At 44.8% G+C, this 19,398-nt stretch overlaps 1 protein-coding gene across 1 annotated transcript in view; it reads right to left on the bottom strand.

Annotated features, from left to right (window-relative positions):
- ARID1A (AT rich interactive domain 1A (SWI-like)) overlaps positions 1–19,398 on the bottom strand; it is a 37,367-nt gene that overhangs the window by 9,972 nt on the left and 7,997 nt on the right. The window contains exons 4-11 of the mRNA XM_010284201.1: positions 9,071–9,311; positions 8,609–8,698; positions 7,755–7,922; positions 6,838–7,153; positions 5,437–5,582; positions 5,239–5,348; positions 2,584–2,793; positions 1,817–2,024 (exon numbers count right to left, since the gene is read on the bottom strand). Of these exons, the coding sequence (XP_010282503.1) occupies positions 1,817–2,024; positions 2,584–2,793; positions 5,239–5,348; positions 5,437–5,582; positions 6,838–7,153; positions 7,755–7,922; positions 8,609–8,698; positions 9,071–9,311 (1,489 nt within the window). The remainder of the gene's footprint in view (positions 1–1,816; positions 2,025–2,583; positions 2,794–5,238; positions 5,349–5,436; positions 5,583–6,837; positions 7,154–7,754; positions 7,923–8,608; positions 8,699–9,070; positions 9,312–19,398) is intronic.

Below are 19,398 nucleotides of genomic sequence, written 5' to 3'. Positions count from 1 at the left end.
TCCTGCTGATCCGGGGGAGCAAGAGAGAGGAGGAAAAGGAAAGTGAAAGAGGAGGATGAACATGCTGAGTGGTAACAGCTTAAAGGATCAGAGTAACCAACCATGGTTCAGTGCTGCCTCTGCATATTCCTAGTTGCAGGAGTCTGGAGCAAGACAAGTGGAGAGAACAGTTTAAATAGGAAATACAGCACAGTCCTCTCCTAGCAGGCATCAAACCTGTGGGCTAAGTCAACAAAGCCGCACAAACGTGCAGAGTTCAGGAAAGCAGCCCTGCAAACTCCTACTGCTGATGTGCTGAAGCAAAAGATCACCTGTACCACAGCCCAAAAGGCAGCCTCACGACTCTCACATACCACGGTATTAACTAAAACAAAATACAAACTGATGCACCATCTAATCCATTCTGACAGGCACCTAGTGCTATGAGAAGTTTTAAGTGGCTTCCTAAAAGTCTCAGCCCTTTCCAAATAAACTCCAAAAGCTCTCAACATCTTTGTTCCACAGCCTAGTATCTCAGGGGGACAAGAAAGAAGTTTTGGAAAGAAAGCGGGGGTGGATTTGTGGTCTAGTTTTAGCAGAACTCAGACATCACTTTAGACAGAAGTTTAGTCTAATGACACAAAAGTTGCTTTATCTTGCAGAATACATCAATGTTGAAGCTACACTGGCACAGGGTTCCTCACTAGTGAAAAGACATAATTTAGTTATTTAAAAAAACAACACTCTGTAACCGAGAGGATAGATAAATGTAGTTGCCAAAAGAGTATTCGGACAAGCACACTGTCTATCGAGGCTTAGCAGGGCTGAAACACAACTGCAGTACAATCAAAAAAGGGTTCATTATTCCACTCCTCAGGAGCTAGACAAAGATGATGCCAGGTTTCAGAACCAAAAGGGCATTTTTTGCAAACATTACAGGAACTTTAAAGCAAAGATTTTATTTCACCTACATGAACAGGCTCCTGTCCAGAAAAAGCATCTGAAGGTTTTACTTATAAGACAAACTGGAAAACTGAAGCTTAAAGGGCTGGCAAGTTCTGCAGCAATTCAAGCAATGAACTCAATGCAAACGAGACAGAAATGATCAGACTTTCTGAAGACTAAAGAGTACAGCATGCACTGCTAGCCTGGACATCCCCCGCCCCCAGCTTTTCCCCCTGAATTGAACACTATGCTTAAATAGTCAGAAGCTGGAGCACGCCATCAAATTTGAAATAACAGTAGAAGTTCGTTTTAAAGGGCTTGAATTCTAAAGCATCCAACTTGTAATAGGCTTATGAAGCTCTCTGGGCACAAAGCCTCAGAAAGGCCTCACTGTCTTCTGCTGAAGACAGAAAGAAGAAATTCCTGAGGAAGATGAGTGCACACCCATGTCAAGCATTTACTCCCAGAGGTAGCACTTGCATAGTCAAAACAAGCACAACTTTTCTAGCAAGTTCCCAAACTTAAGCAGTACTAACAAGGGCTGCTATTAGAATATGCAGAGATCACCTTGAAGGGGTAACTCCAGACTTCTCTCTCCACCAGATTCTCCTAAGGCACTTATGTACTGGTAAGCACAGAGGTGCGTGTATATACTTCTGTACGTATTTTTATGTTCTCCCTTTTCTTATCCCAAGAGGCTTGATTATTCCCAGTATCACTCACTCCCACATTACGAAAGTATTTAATCTACACAACTGGAGAAGAACAGCCATGAGAGCTTTGTGAAGTTTGGGACCAGACTGGTCCACAGCACATGACGTTGGGTGTACAGTGCCAGAGATCCTCTGGTCCAAACATTCATTACACACCTTAAACCAGTGTCTAAACTCACCTGGAGATGGAGGCTGTATCTTAGTCTGAGACTTCTTTGAATCAGCAGCTGCAAAGATATCTGGAGGGGGGTCTTCACCTCGCTCAATCTTGCACTCAAAGGCATAGAGACACTGGATGTACTGCTTCTTCAAAGAACTAGCTGCACTGCTGGACGTGCCCACGTTGAGATTTGTGGCTAACTCACGCCATTTCTTGTTTTTGTTGACCTGCACAACCGAACAAGAGGCTCTAAGCTCAAAATCGCAGCTACTTCTCCTCCAAGAAATTTTCTGGGAAGAAATCAACACTTCCCAGCTAAAACAAAGGATGCAATAAGGACTAAGCAGAGCAGATACAGCTGTGTTCAAAACCAAAAACGAGTAAACTCTCTTCCTCACCTAGAGAAAACTTTTCAAACAGGGACAGATTGCAAATCAAATCAGCCATAAGCTCAGTTGACAGCCAGATGCATAAACAAAGACAGTGTCACCAATCCTCGCACTGGACAAAGCAGGGGAAAAAAGCACTGGAATTGAATCTCACCACAGACTGCTCTCAACCAGATAATGGGAGAGCAGACATTTGGCTCACTTAAAGGATGCTATGTTTCATAAGCGTTATTTTAAAAAATAAAAAGAAAAGAAACATAGCTAAATGGAAATCCATCGCTTACATCTAGCTACAGACCCAACTTTGAATTGTGTTGCCCATTGACTTGTGACTGCCAGACAGTGGGCAGCTCTGCATACAAACACCCAGTCGCCACACCGGCTGCTGGACGCTCACCTGAGTCAATCCTCCAATCTCCTTCACTGAGATGTAGAGCCGGTAAAGGTCCAAGGGTTTCCTGCCGACCGCTGGGAGATTTGTCATGCCCATAGCCTTCTCTTCAGTAAAGGCCAGGTAACGATCTACCCAGATCTTCCTCTCAGGCTCACCACCCAGCTCATAGAGTTTGGTGATTTTCTCATTGGTTGTAGTAGAGGAACTGGACTTCTAGGAGAAGGAAAGAGATATCAGGACTGAGCAGCACAAAAGCAGCTAGTTCACACGCGAGATGGTTGCAAAAAAGCAGTCAGATAAGAGTTCAACGTTCTGCTGTTATATTGAGAACAGCCTTAGATTAGACCTATGCTTGTCTCAAATCAGTGTCAGTCTGAAAGGCAAGTATTATTCAACAAAGGTATCACAAAACCAGCTGCTACTCAGGGAATTCGCAGAATATGTAGTTTTTAAAAGTGAAAGGCTTCAGGAATGCTACAGAAACCAAACAAAACTCAAGGAGACTGCAGAGAGCCATCTCTGATAGATCCTTTGTGGGCTCGTTTGCTAAATATATGAGAAAACATCTAATTCAACTGCAAATGAGATTCCCCATGGCTACTGCGCTCTGCCAGGGTGAATACTGGCCTCCGGTTAGTCTCTTCTCTTACCCAAGTGGTAGCCATCAGGTTAAACTGACACTAAACACTGCAAAGGAATAACAATAAATGTGCCTCAAAGGGGGGAAAAAAAAAAGATTAGAGGCACCTGTTTGACCAATGTGTGCGAGGGGTCCCTCACAACGACCATCTCTCTTCCCTTGCCTCTTCACTGACAGAGGTGCAGGAATCTGCTACTCAGATATGACATAAGCTTCCATATCAGCTTGCTATTGCTGGCATATCAGGATCCAAGAAGACCAATATGGAAAGGTGTCACAAGAATTTGAAATACAAGTTTACATCTATGAAATATGAGTATTACACACTAGTCCCTACACATCTGATTCACTAAATTGTCCAAGTGGTAAAACCTGTGGTCCTGCAATCTTGCTTTCCTTCCCCAAGTCTTTTGATACAGTGCATGAGCATGTTATGTTATCTTTCTCCCCCTGGATCACATACAATTGGAGTAAAGGGAGAAATGGTTTTGGCTTTCCAAACGCTTACTTAAAAATGAACTTCCAATGTAGAAGTGAACTTCATATCTGACGATGTCCTAGATGAACCCGTATACCCAGGACAGTGTATGCATTAGCACATGAGATAATCCTTGAACAGTGCAGATCAGGAGGACAGAATAACCCTTATTTGTAGCTTTTGGCACCTCCTAGCTCAAGAGCATTCAAGCCCTTGTATGTCATAAATAGAAAGGCAGATGCCAGAACACACAGGCAGAAGCGAGACATCTTCTGAATCTTCTTGCAGACTGCTGGTGGTAGAGGTGTCAAACTTGCAGAACGTGTATTTTCCTTCAGGTAGCAAAAGAGGAAACTAAGGGCTTAGAAACTGCTTTTTTGGTGGTTCTTTTGAAACTGGTAGCAGTAATGCAAAAAAACCCCAAAACACTCCCTGAAGGACTTGTTTGCCTCCCTCTTCTGGCTTTAATACAGGATTAGTAAGCAGTTTGTTTGTGAAACAACTGTAATGCTTTAGTGTACCACCTCCCAGCTGAGAAGTGATAACTGACTAGCTCCACGCCACACCAGAAACAAACTCAGGTTTGTTTACACCTCTTTTAGCAGTTTCACTGTGGCAGGTGATCATTCCTAACAGTAAACTGTTTTGCAAGTGAAATTGTTTACTCCCAAAGGAGTGGGAAATGCTCCCCTTCATTTCTGAGCAGTTTATGAATCCCAGAAATAAAACCCTGTTAAATCCTGAAGAACTTCTTGGAACCGCCAGCACAGTTCAAGCACAGCCAGGGCTCGACACATCAAGCATAATTAATGTTGAATCTCCTTACACTGAGCACTTCAACTACGTAGTCTTTACCTTTACACTTCCGATTCAAGCAACAGTCTAATTAGCTATTTGTAGGATCTGGAGCCTTGGATAAAGCTGACCCAAAAGGTGCATCTGTTCAGGTACCTTCTTCCCCAGCTAATAAAGGCAAGACTAGCCCACAATTGAAATGAGAACATATAAATACGGTGTGCCAGGTATCTGTTAGAAATTTTAGATAAAGGCTTGAACTCCTGGAGGACATGTGAATTCTGACAGAAAAGTCCCTTTCTGGGCCTTTCCGAGGGCTAGCAGGTCTCTGTAGGGGATGGCAGAGTTCAGGGTCTTCAAGAATACTGTTATTAACATACGTGGGTATTTAGTGGTTTATTGCAAATATAGCCAGAGCCTACTCTAAAACACAGGTGCACACACTTCAATACACTATTTCTTTAATTATGGTCCAAAACATAACACATCCCAAAAGAGGATATATCCCACTCACTTGCCACACTCTTGAGTTAGAGCCATGGTCACAAGTAGCGGTCAGACCACGTACTGCACAGACAACCATGCTAATGGGGTAAGGAGGACGAATCAAAGTAGGTTTCTGTTACAAACCACGCTCACTACTAGACAGATGCACTGCTCAATCCAAGTTAACATGCAACGGTTTTATTTCCCTGGATGCTGAAGAGGATGGGAATCATTAGAAACAAAAACCAAAACATTTTACCTTTGACTTGGATTCTGCTTTTGGCGTCCCATCCGCCTTATTGTTCATTTTAGTTGCAGGTGTTAATTTGACATCTCCAAGACCCATCATTTCAGGGCTTGCTGCCATCCCTAGGAAGTTAAAAGAATCTTAAAACATTGATTTTTCAATCCAGTACAATAAAATCAATGAAACTCCTAACAGTCAGCACTAGCTTACCTGCAGAGTTGTTAGCCATATTCCCACCCATCGGATAGGGTGGGCCCTGGGGGTTTATCATGCCAGCCATACTGTTAATTCCCTGTCCATATGGAGGTCCAGTGCCCATCATTCCCCCTTGGTTCATGTTGGGATAACCAGGAGGCCTAGAGAAAGCAAGGAACAAACAGACACTTACTCCAAATACTAAGCATTAAGATCTTGTCTTCTAATGAAGCAGGCTTGCTAAAAGAAACCTTCTACAAAGGAAATGGGAGAAGCGACTTTCTCCAGCTCACTTTTCCAGCAAAAGGCCAAAGATCAGGTGCTCTTTTAAAGCTTAGCTACCCTAGAGCCTAAGTCTCATTCTCAAACGAAAAAGGGATGCAAACCATTTTGAAAGAGGGACTTCAGTTCTGCACATTTTCACCCTTAATCTTGTTCAGTCCAAACTGAACTTCATTTCAGTTGTTACGTTGCCTTCACAGGAAAGAACAGCTCTGCAAATACTGCAGTCCTGTCTGTTTAAATGAGAATACGTTATCTGTATAGATGAACAGTACAGTGCTCCAGAAACATATAATGATTTTTCTTTATGTCTTTCCTTTTTGTTACCCATACAAGCTACATTATTTTACATGTATCAGAAAACCTCACACACAACTTGTTACTCAAAGGGACAGGCTTTGATGCCTTTATTGACTTTTGGGAACTTGACCTCTTGGCAGTCATAGGTAACATCAGACAGTAGACTGCAAAAGCAGCCCTTAAGTCAGGATAGAGCACAATGCCCAGTCAGACACAAATATTGTAACAGCTTGACTGGTGGAACCAAATTTACAAGCAAGTCTGTGGCTCTCAGGGCATTCTGGTAGGCCACATACACCTACTCTGAAATGTGCAGCAAAAAAAACAAACCACCACAGAAAATAGTTGCAAAGTTCAGTGATGAATTCCAGCTCCCTTTCCTACAGCTGCTCATCAAGGCGCTAAAAGGAAGAAGTTCATTACACTGGACAAGTAAAGCCTTGGCTCAGACAAATGCAGCTAGATGGCTGTCTGCTAGATTTATAAGCGTTAGCACACACGCAGCATCTTTTAAGTCACTCGTGTAACAAAGGGGGCCAGAAAGCAAAAACAACTGAAGAGATCTCAGAGTTAAACAGATTTTACCTGTGAATATTAAAAATTCCCTAAGCATGTCACTAATGAGGTATTCCAACACAATGCTTGTCCAAGCTTTAAGCTCTTTCTTTTTTAACCCTTAAAATTGATGTAAAAGTCTCCCAGAAGGGGAAACCTTCAAGGAAGTGTATGTTCAGTATTACCCCAGCTTTGGGTTATTCCATCCACAGCTTTAAAACCTAGATCTGACACAGGGAAGGGACTTTAACAGAGACCAGGGGAAACTGCATTCCTTACCTGTTCTGGATGGAGTTGGCAGCAGCATGCATGGCGGCAGCAGCCGCTTCTTGTGCTTTGCGATTCATGCCACCTGGTGGGGGGCACATCCCCGTCCCCACCTGAGGCGGCATATTCGCCATGTTAGGCCCATAAGGTCTGTTCCCCATGGTTGCATGGCTCATCCTCCCTGGAGGAAGACCACTGTATGGTGGCACACCAGTCTGCCCGTGCATCTGGCTCCCTGCACCCATGGGGTTCATGCTTCCTCCCATTCCTGGACTGGGGTAGTTGGCATTGGACATAGCATTGTAGTTTGGCTGCCTGGGATAACCTCCTAAGGAGATAAAAAAAGGCAAAGACAACATCATTCAACTAGTTAGTTTATGAATCACCATAAAAATCTTCTATCAGCAAATATTTAAAGATCACTAACAGAGATGAGGGGGAGTGTTAACACCTCAACAAAAAGTCAAAGTACTTGGATATAAGCCACATAAAATGTGTTTTGACATAGCCAAGTAAAAACATCGATTCAAAAGCTGCCTGAAACTCTCCCAAACCTCAACTAAGCAGAGCGAGCTAAACGATCCAGGACAGAATGTAAAAAAACTCACTTAACCCTTTCCAAAACATACAACACTCAATTTTCTTCCTCTCCAAAGAGAAATGGCTCTTCTTCTCTGTTACACAGGATGCACAACCTACATCTTTTTAAACAAAGAGGAAGTATCCTACATTTAGAAGTACAACTAGCCCTGTAAGCAACGTATTTCATCAATCTAAACATGAACAAAACACAGTTCCTTCCAGCTCCTAAGCAGCACACTGTTTTGTATTACCCACACACTAGAATGGGACAAATAAAAAACAGTTTATCACAGACAAGATGTTACCATAGAGAGAGGCCTTTTGTATTTGCAGAGCTCAGTTCCCACCTTGAGGTCCGTACTGCCCGCCCTGGGGTCCGTAGCTTCCCATGGAGTTCTGCTGGTATGGCCCCATTCCAGCATGCATCTGTCCTCCAGAAGACTGACGGGGAGATAAGGCTGAGCCAGGCTGGGGTGAGCTGTACTGGGGCATCTGAGGATTCCTCTGCATGTAACCTGGTCACCCAGTGAGTGGAGCAGACAATTAGTGCCAAGTATCCAGAGGTGCCACTGGACACACACGTTCTTAGGCAACAGCAACCCCTGGGACCCACTAACAAAATCTTTTCACTAACAGCCTAGACAGATTTTACACAGGTTGCTATTCAAGAAGCCAGTGACAGATCCAATTTCCTGTTTTAACCAGAAAAAAAAACCAACTTGGTGTCACAGGAGTAGACAGTACAACTCTGCAAATCCTAGGAGCTTCTTGTTGTTTTTTGTTTGCTGGTTTGTTTTCTCAGGGTGACAACTATATACCTGCAACCATGAGAGCTGAAATTTTACATGCATTTTCCCCCACACTAACCTTGTTCTCTTAGGGGGAAAAGGCACACAATATTGTTGCCAGCACCCCTCATTTTGAAGCTTAAGGTCACGGACCTTGGACAAGCAACACTCGCAGAAAAGCATGTCAAAAGCCAGAGAAAACATCTTACAAGCCAAACTACTAGCTTGGATGGAACATTAAGAGGCCAAACAACCAGCAACAGCTGAATTTACTGCAAGGTGCCCAAACACTTGCAGCTTATAAACCTGGGGAAGCTTTTAAATGCTATCTCACCACAGAATCCACATCATCAGGCCAGGTAATTTTTACACATCCAGCTTTACAATTAAATCTTTTAACTCACGTCACGCACCTCGATCTTGCGCTATGCTTGACTGGTTCATGGAAGGATGCATGATACTGTCCGACTGGCCACTGGGCGGTCGGGGTGGCATCTGATTGCCTACACCGCAAAAAAAAGAGAGTGGTTAATCACTGAAATTGCACACCACAAAACCCAGGATGCAAGAGTATTAAATACCAGCACTCCAAACAACTTCAGGAGAAGGTTATGTTAGCCACAGTGAGGAAAAACAACAGCAAGATCAGTCACATTAACCCAGCAAAATGACACTGCTGGTTTACCAGCCACCCCACTCATCCTACTGCACCCTTTGAAAGTTAGACATTTTAAAGCAAACAAATGAGATCATAGGACCTCAATAACCACACAGTACTGACACTGGCCAATTCCTCCCCACTGGCCATTTGAATTCACTCTCCAGCTGCATGAGGCAGCCCTACCAAAAGATCAGCACGTCCTGAGTAGCATTACCTGGTACTGCAGCAGGTGAAAGCGGACCAGAGCGGGACTGAGCTACGCTAGCTGGAGATCCAACTGGGGATGGGGAGGGTCCTCTGATGCCTGGCAGGTGAGGAGAGGTATGTGGAGAGAAAGGAGACTGAGCTGGGTTACTCTGCTCTCCTTGACTGCTGGAAATCCCTGATGTGCTTACTCCAGGACTCAGGGCTCCTTCTGTACCCATGGGCAGATCATCTATTGAACCAGACAGGTCCTGCAATACACAGAGAAACAGATCAGGCAAAAATAAAACGCCATGGGACTGTTCTCTCACATACCACTAAGAAAGAGTGCATTTCTCCCTTAGGCATACTACAAATAGAAATCAATGAACCCTGTTCATGTTATTGTCAGTAACGAAGGCTGCTGCAGACTGAGGTAACTGCCAAATGTGTCTTATGCTGCTGCCGCTCTCTGAACCCAAGAGTTCCCTAGCTGGTTTGCCAAATGCTTGCTGATAGTCCAAACAACTGGCTAATTCTCCTACTTGCCTCTAAACTGAATTAAAAGAAGCGAGAAATTAAAGAACGCATCAACAAGACAAATCAACTGCAAATAGAGGAGACAGTCCATGTGATCATTGCTTGGAACTGAAATGTGGCTCAGCCTCTGAAAGACAGAAAACTTCTGCCTCACCATAATTAATTCATAAACCTCATATGAGCTGGGAAACTACTCACTTGAGATGGATAAAAACAAACTAAACAGATTTAAAAGAAAACCATAAAATACTCTTCAGGGTTCCCACTTCCCTTTCTTCAAAGATAGCAAAAATTAGCAGTTACAACATCAGCCTGTAAAGTTCAGCTTCTCTTGAAGGCAAGGCTAGAAAATACCCTTCCTACGGCATGTATCCACCCTGAAGAAGAAACGTACAAAAAGCCTAAGAAAGTTGAGACCTCCGATTGCCACAGTAGCGACTGCAAAGCAACAGCACCAATAATCAGCTGGCAAGTCTGAAAAATGTGGATACTTCCAAGAAGATGATGTGCAGATCCAACATGCACAACGGTACTAGCCTGTTTGATAATAAGGCATCAGCTATTCAGGCTTGGCCTGGAGTAAATGAGTAAGTAACAGTCCAAGACAGAGTAAGTGGTGGCACACTTGAACAGAAAGCTGGGAAGTTATAACTATTCCGGTGATCAGATAAAATCTCTGCCAGAGATTCAAAGGACCACAGCAGGTGAGGAAGTGGCAGACCAAAACTTACCAGGACTTCACCCATCCTTTTTAAGTCTTTCAGAGCAATCAACCCTGGATCAGCAGTGTTCTGGACTGAGCCCTGAGGGCATTTCAGATCAACTCCCTCTGCACAGAATTCAGCTGACCAGCATGAACAGAGACAACCTCATTTAAAGCACCATGCAGAAAGGCCAAGCCAACTGGTAAGTAATTTGGACACCCTGGTCTCATTTACACTGACTGGATGACGTCTTGTTTAAGAGCAGTTCGGATAACATTTTCCCAGCTCTGTGCAGTGGGGAAGGACCTCAGACACAAGATACTGCAAACTTATGAGCCTTCAAAAGCAAGCGGAGAGCCTTATCACTCTGTAACACCTATCTGCCAGGTGATGTGTGAAAAGGTTCCGACAGCACGTCCCCATCATCTAAGCTGGAGAACAGTACGACACCACATCCTAGGAAGTGGAAAAATGGAGTTACAGAAGAATAAAACACGACCCAGGAGACATCCAACCACCTCATCACACTTGTTGGATAGACAGTGACATTCAGAAAGACAAAGGGGAGAGCTGGGCATCAGCTGCACCACATTCAGTTGTCTGCTGCAGTAGAGCAATCTTGTCTATTTTAACAGTGGAATTTGACCAAAATGCTTCTAACAAATACTGGCAAATGCTACATTTGAACTGAAAACACCAGTCACTTGGTGGGATGACTTAGTGCATAGCATGTCCTTCCTCCCTTTCCATTACTGCTTCTGTTTGAGAGATCATTTCCTGCACGACAGTCTCAGAGGTATACTTGCTTACTGCTGAAGTGTTATCTTCCGGGGGGGGGGGGCAAAAAAAGAGCTTTGTTTTATTTCAGTGAAAGCTAAAAAATTGCAGAAAAAGTCTAAAAACAGCATCTAAGAGCTCTTGCAATTTTCACTACCTTCCTATTGTAACATCAAAAGCATTGCTGCTTTATGCAGTTACTTCGTTTTTTCCCCCGGACAACTTTGACAAACCCCATACTCCTATTGCAGACACCATCTGAAGTGGGAGTAAAGAGACAGTATTTCCAACATCTTGCATTAAAAAGCATCAATCAACACAAACAATCAAGAGCAAAACAATCCTCTCCTTGAGACTCACTGCATCTAACTTCAGCCACTGGTTTAAGACACACATCTAGATTACCCTCTAAGTCAATGAAGGGATCAGAACGTTCAGAAACCAATTCTGTCCTACCTAAAATTGGACAGAAATAGTGTTATTTCCCTTAAACACGTTAAAGTACTTTTAGTCTCAATCACCAAATGCATCCAAACACTGTTTTCATCATCACCGAAACGAAGTTGGAGGCCAAAACCCTTTGCAGCTTTAAAATCCCCACCACCATAAGCTCATGCGGGTACAGCATTTCAGAGCAGTTAAACCTTCAGACCAGAGGGGCAGAGCCTATAGCTACTTACATGAGAAATCCTTAGACTCAAAGGAAAAAAAAAAAAAAAACCAACAAAACACACTGTAAATGTACACCTGAGACAAAATACTGGCATGAAAGGACAGATACAGAGCAAGTGTGCAAGGTGAGATGTGCAAGTTCCCTTCTGTTATCAGAAGTAAAAATGACACGCTTCTGCAAGAGGCAAAAAGAGAAGGTTTGCCTCCAGGATCTGAGGAGGTCACTGTCTGCTACATGGTATGAGCAATATTCATACATGAACTGGGCATACTAAGAGGATATGACTTGGTAATGCCAGGCATGAAAGTATCTGCAAGACATAAAAAGAAGCAATGTTAAAAACTGTTTGAAAATTAACTCCTAAGTAACTAGATAACAATCTTTAAAGCTGGTGTCTTCGACCTTGCCTATGCATCAAAGCTTAACCTAAGTACTGCAAGTCATTTAAAAACATTCAGTTTTAATTAAGCAGGTTAATACAGGGTTGCTTTATACATGCGAGTGAGGGCCCCTCCGCATTGCTAGCATACCATCACAGACCTCACATATAGGAAAAGTAGGCCTTCTAGCTATAAGGCTGTGGATCAGACCCTCAGATCATCAGTTTAAGTTAAAAGGGAATTACATGTCAGCCTTTCTTGGGTGTTAGGACATGAACTGAAACAGGACCATAAAAATCAAGTAACTCACAAAGTGACTTTCACCTCTAAAGATCTGTAAGTTTTATGAATTCCAACAATAAAGTCATTTCCCAGCAAAGAAACTCTGCCAGCACAGCAGCATTTTCCAAGTGTGTTATTCAGCTGGACTATGTTTCTCAGAAGTGAGACTCCTGCAAGGGGAAGGAGAGAAACAGGGGCTGGAATGCCTAAGTGCAAGCAGCTAATCAGTAAGGAGCTGTTTCCACCTATCAAGTTATTTTCTCAGGATGCCAACCATCAAGGCACGGAGTGGTGGGTGGGTTGTTTTTTTTTTTTAAACTAAACCTAAAGGACACCCTCTAGCTCTGACATCCCATTTACTCCAAGGGAGTAGTACTTTTCCCCACAAACTAGGGGAAAAAGAAATCTCTCAACCTCTCTACAGACCATTTTAAGGACAGCTGTAGCAGAGAAGCCTTTAAAAAAAGAAAACCTCATTGAAATAATGGAGACCTGCTGCCGTCAGCAGGTTCTGGATTAAGCCCAAGAGGAGAGGGCCAGTGAGGTTTTATTTGCCTCCCACAGAGCACCAGGAGGAGACCTGGAAAGACACAGCAGCACCAGGAGAAGGGCTCTCCTCTTCCCTCCTCCCGCGAGCACAGCCAATCGAGCTGAGACAGGAGGTGAGGCTCGACAGCAGTAACTCTGCCAACTTGAAGGAAACGTCAGGGTCTGGAGAATTTCCTCACGTGTTTCCAATGTGTTTTTTATGCATTTTATTGCTCATCTGCCATGCAGATCAAAAACACTGGAGGGATTCCAACTATTTCACACAGAATCTCACACTCCAGGCTGGCTGCAGCCCCAAAGCCTGAGTTTCTTCACTTGAAATACTGCCCAGTGTTATTTTGGGATGTGACCTGATAGCGGAAGCCCACAGGGACCCTGAAATGATAACTGTTCCAGCTGCGACTGGTTGCCCAACCCTCACCGATGCCAGCATGGGTTTGTCAGTACTGCTGACAAACAAGGACTCAGCAGCTAACACCCTCTTTTCACACCACAACAAAACCATGCCTGAAATCACACAATCTGGTACCCGAAGGAGGGGGCAGGGGAGTTCATCTATCTCAGGGAAAGGGTTGCAAGTCCTGGCATGACCAGCACAAGGGAGCCGGTTAGTTTATGCTGGAAACAGCAAGGTTTCTTTTATATGAAAAGAGGAAGCTCCATTTCACTATCTGATACAAGCTCATTTGTTAAACAAACATAAAGATGAAACAAGAAGAAATGCTTAAGATCAAGGTAACAAAGCCCCAGAGGAGCAGAGATTCCAGGCTCCGCTCTTGCCCATCCCACTGATCTGGAAGAGCAGGAAGACTGACCAGAAAGCAAACCGATCTCCTCGCTGGGGACTGCAGCTTTCCTCTACGACTCCCCTGCCCATCCCCAACCTAAGTGCACACGAAAAGTGTGGGGGAAGAGGGAAGGAACGCAGTCAGACTGTAATGGTTGTAGGCACTGTCAGATCACTAGATAGCACTCAAGGAAATTATGATCTGGAGACGAGCATGTGGTGGAGCTTATAAATTCTGTAAGGCCAGTTGTTTCCATAAAGATGCTTACAAGCAAGACCAGAGAACAATGGCTAAATTTATTCCCTGATTCTTTCTGAAACGGAAAAAGCCTCTTCATTGAGTCTGACTAATTGAAATACCTACTTTCTATCACAATTTCATTTTCTCTGCAGTTTCTTTTCCACTCATTCAAGAACTATCAACACTTAAAAATCACAAGCTTGTTCTCTCCTTCCACTTTTATTTCCACACCCAAAATACCTCAGTCCTCTCTATCGCAAAAATTACACAGCTGACTGGCAACCTAGGATCTCCCTGCTATTTTGGGGAAATGGATAGACTCGTTCCTCCTTCTACAGCACAGACAACTGCGTTTTGCATCTTATGCTTCACAAAGCACTGTATCTCGTAACACAAAACGGCCTGGAGACCCCACTGTGCTCCATTTACACCAGACTTACAGATTCACATCACATCCAAGAAGACACCTTGCAAAGCTGACTTGAGATTTCCAGAGATGTGATGGAAAGGTTTGGAGAAGGCTCTGCAACTTGCCATCGCGCTCCTACTTACTTATTCCTCTTCCAGATTGCATCCCCAGTAGAAACCAGAAGTTGGAGCTGGGGAACACGAGTTAAGCTACAGCAGAGATCCAGTTGATACTTTTCATCTAGAGAGAGTTATAACCTATTGTCTCCAAAGTTTTTTCTTGCTGACAAATCAAAGAGTCGGAAAGGAGTTTTTCAGTCTCCAAGCTAGTCCAGTTTACTGGAGACACACACTAGAAAAGGGCCCACACTCCTGCAAGCCCTGCATCACCACCAGCTCAATTTCAACGGCCATGCTTTAAAATTCTGATAAAATCCATCAGCACCTACCACCACAAACACAGAACCCACTAAGCACTGGCTCTCAGCGTTCGGTAGGCAGCTGCAGGCTCACTGAACACCCTGGGTGGGAATGCAAAGACCTACCATCACCATGAGAAGAAAGTGAACTATTCCAAAGCCAAAGCAGATTTCCAAGTCCTGTCCCATCCCAAAAATATACAAGTTGTCCCAGGGAAGACCACCATTCACCTCAGTCTGCTATTCTACCATCAGGTATTGTGCAGAAGGTAACGAGTCCACCTTTACAGCACCAAAAGCACCTTCTACGTGATCATCGTTCTTGGCACGCATATAGACTGGACAAGAGACAAAGGGGAGGGAGGAGGAAAGATGTGCACAAGATGTCTCTCCAATAAATCCTCTCACCACATCTAGAACATATCTGGAATTTAAAGTGAAGTGAAAAATGCTGTTAACACTCTGTTCCCATATGCTCTTTGCCCTGTCATGCTCTTGGAGGAGTGGGGCAGAAACAAAAAATATGTATTTTTAAGCTGCCAGCTTACCTGTTACTGATTTTGTGTTCATACATGTATGGGAAGCATGTTCATCCACATTCCCAAGCTACCCAAAATGACTAAAAGACTAATCAAAGCCTAGCAACACAAACTGGTGTCCCCTTGACCACATACAGCTTTCCTCCACTGCCACACAGCTCTTACCTCTGACTCTCTGAGGCGCTGAAATGTTTGTTTTCAGTTTAACAGGGAAAGATGACTTTCTCCTGGCGTAAGAAACAGGGAATGCCCAGAAGGAAGGTCACTGCCACACTAGCACAAGCTGCACAGTACACTTCTGTGTTTTATAAAAGCTTTTCCAATTCATGGCCTTGCCTCTTCTATACCACTTCGAAATGGGACAAGATCAGCTATCAGAAGGAACAAAGGGATTTCATTATGCAATGAAATCACTGGTTTTCGCCCCTCAGATATGGTCCTGGAAGCTCAACCTCTGATCTGAGCAAGGACCACATGTGAGCAACTAGAAAACAGGCAATTCTCAGGTTCTGCAGCAAGCTCTTTTGGAGAAAAACCGAAGATCCTGGTTACAAAACCAAGCATGCATAAAAACCTTTGAGTCCTATTACGTGCCACTTACTCATCCGTGCAGTCCTTAGGTAAAGGAAACAAGTGCTAGACTTTTACTACATCAAGGGAAAAACACCTGCCCACTAAAACAAATATCAGGAGGTAACTGCATCGAGGCTTCAGCCTCTGCTAGACGGAGTCCATATTCCCTTCCCTTATGAGGAGTTTGAGCTCCTCTCAGGCATCAGCGCCGACAATTACAAACCTAAGATGGGGACTAGAACATGCAAGAGAGATTCGTGCAGTTTCCTTGCTCAAAGAAGAAGCTGAAAAGCTCATTCTTCCAGGCTGGCTTCAGACAAACTGGTAGAAGCTGCTGGCTCTAGCTGCACTGCAGGAAAAAGAGCATTTGGAAAGGAGGCTGTCAGGAGGAGGGGCTCAGTGTCACACAAGAAATTTTACTCTGATTGCAAAAATAAGCTGCTGTTCTAATCCACCTCAGTAAATCTAGGTGACTCTGGTCGTTTGGCAGAAAGCAGGTACAAAATAAAAAGGGAGGACGATAGACGGAAGTGCTGCTGGCTTTACTACATTCCTGCAACGGGAGACCTTGCAAAACAGCCAGCGCTGCTACCGCAGCAGCCATTGATTTTTCAGAGGTCGATACTCCACTCCCACAGATCTACTCGGCAGGAGCTTTAATCACATCTACTGCTCCTACTCTGTGCCACCCCTCCTTCTCTTCCCCCTCCAAATAAAATTAAAGAAAAAAAAAAAGGAGGGGGGGCAGCTTTCCTCCCCCTCCACACACTGAGCAGACACAAATTTCATATTCTCGGTCTTTGGAGAGGAGAGATTCAAAAGCTGTAGTTGCAGCAAGGAGCAACACAATTCATCCACAGAACAAGATGTCGCTGAAGGGAAAACCCACCATGTGGAAGGCCAGCATTCCCACTCGAGGAGCGCTGGGTGCTGAGTGCTTCTGCAGGACTCTGGGAAATGCAGCAGCAAAACTCTCCAGAAGTTTCTATTTAACCCTTCGAAAGCCGCTCAGCTTCTAAAAAGTACTCCCAGGTTAATCTAAGCATTGACGCAACATAAAGTATTCAAAGTGCCAGTGGTATATGCTGAAGTTCTGCTTGACAGAGTAGCGTCACTTTAGCTCACACCGAAGTTGCCCTCGCCATCCAGCAGCATCGTCGCCACACGAAAGGATAAAACCTCAAGGTTCAAAGGTAACGCCAGCCCTAAAACAAGCTGCAGGAAAGAAGTGTGGAGGAGCCCAGGCACGACGAGCAGCAACATCACAGCGGCATCAGAAGATGCTCTCAGCAACACTGAATGTTTGGAGGGTGTTAGGGGTGCAGGGGGAGCGAGACCCACGAGCTGATGATGCCGATCAGAAATGCTGGTCTGACACCAGGCCTTGGGAAGGCAAGTGCAAATGAGAAACTAGTACGGGTCTCAGATGACAAACCGCAACCCGTTTATTGAAAGAGCTTTTGTTTTTCTTCCAGAGGTTTTTAAGCTTTCTACTTCAGTCTGAAGACAAACCCCAGATCATATAAAACACTAAATCGTGTAAGAGGCAGGAAGCTACCCCCTTATTGCCAGCCATAAGGATATTCCAATTCCCCAGCAGTGCTTCCTCTGGACGGCGCTTCCCAGTCTCCGATGCGTTCAATTTAGACTCCGAAGCATTTAGTCATCTCAGCATGTGATTATGCCACCATGCCAACCACAGGAGTTAGGGTGGGCAAAGAAATGCAGCAAAGGCAGGAGTTTGAAATAACTAAAAAATTTTAAAGGCCCCTGTTCAGGCCAATACTTCGGATTTTAAGACAACTTAGCTTTTAATATTGCTATCAGCCTCTTTGACGCAATTAAGAGTGACAGAATCAATTTCTAAAAAAGCAGAAGGAAGGAAGATTTTGGGAGAGAACAAAATTTCTAAGTTATCAGGTATTTGCAAGCTTGATGAATCTGGCAGTTCTCTCACTGGAAAAACCTGCTGAAGAGACAGCTGAAAGCTGGCAGCTCCTTCCCAAAGTCTGTCGTACCTATGGGGAGGCAGCGATGGAGCGACACGAGGGGCTACGGCTGAGCCCCCTGACACTGCCAGATGGAGCATCCCTAGAGAAACCACCTGCGTTCAAGAACCTGTCTGCGACAGCGCAGCCGTGCCCCTGGTACCGCTGCTCTGGACGGGACAGAGAAACCGAAGACACATTTGGAAAGAATCAAGGAAATTCTCCTCTCGCCCTGGCTCAGAACGGTGAGCGTGCACGGGAAGAGGTAACATAACCATGGAAACCTGGCCCAGGCCAGACACTGACGTACGCCCAGCGCTGCCCTCGGGGTCAGGGAGCCAGAACAGTCAATTCCTAGAGATGTCACTTCTTGTCATTTCAGGAAATTGAACTTTTTTTTTTTTTTTTTTTAAATAAAGGTTTCTATTTTCCTGGGTAAGACCTGATTCAAAATTACAATAAAAACCAATTACACAACTCCTCCAATTACCAGGACTTGTTTGAAATCACGGCGCGAACCTCGTACCCACAAGGGTGCGGGCACAAGCCTACCCAAGCAGCGTGGCCGCTGCAGGAAGGGAGCTGAGCAAACCGAGCCTTGGGCCCCTGCCATGGCCCACATTTGAGCGCCATGTGGAAACAGTTTTCTCCACAGCATTTATGAAGACAAGTCAATCCAGCATGTCAAAAGGACATTAAGAGGAAAATGGTTCCTGTAAACTGAAAGCTCAGGTGTGGCAGTATTTCAAACGCACGCAGCGCTGTCAGCCAAAGTTAAACACCTTCATTTATCCCTGCAACGGCTCCACGCGGCAGATGAAGGTCACACCAACATCAACTCTCCCTCCCTTGCACGGTGGGACCTCTGGCAGGGTTAAGTTTTGATGGAAAGGGGAGAGGACGAAGCTAGTATGTCTGACATCAGACTGACAAGCGGCTTCCGCACATTTTAAAGGGTCTCCAATGACACCAAGTCAGCAGCAAAAAGGAAGTGAAAAACTGATTTCCCTGCCCTACAACAATGAGCTTCTCGAAAGCACGTTTAAAAGCGGAGGGTGACCTCGCAAGGCGTGCGTTTCAGCAGTTATGGCGCAAGAAACAGCTCTGTATTCTCAGGCTGCGGCAGCGCAGGGGATGCGTGTGACAGAGCACAGACTATTGTTCGGGATCCAAGACCAGAACTGGTCATCCTACAGCAATTTCCTGATTAAACACTGACCCGCCTAGTCACTCCGGCCGGGCATAAAAGAGCAAGAGCCCATCCTCTCCCGAGCGAGCTGCCAGCCGTCCCTGCCGCCCGCCTCCACGCGGAGGTCGCAGTCTCCTCTTTCAGTTGGGTCCGTAACCAAAATCGCTCCTAAGAAAACGAAAGGCTGGGGGTTAGGGGAATCTGTGCGAGGCGTGTAGGCAGGAAGCAGAGCTGAGCCGTTCGCGACCAGAATAGAAACAGGAAGCGAGCCCGGCATCGAGCATAGCGCAACGCGCTGCCGGCGCAGGCT

Source organism: Phaethon lepturus, unplaced genomic scaffold (genome assembly GCF_000687285.1).
Source record: "Phaethon lepturus isolate BGI_N335 unplaced genomic scaffold, ASM68728v1 scaffold27503, whole genome shotgun sequence".
NCBI classification, from domain to species: Eukaryota; Metazoa; Chordata; class Aves; order Phaethontiformes; family Phaethontidae; genus Phaethon; species Phaethon lepturus.
Note: the sequence above shows the minus strand (reverse complement) of the source record. Positions and strands in the feature narration are given on the sequence as shown.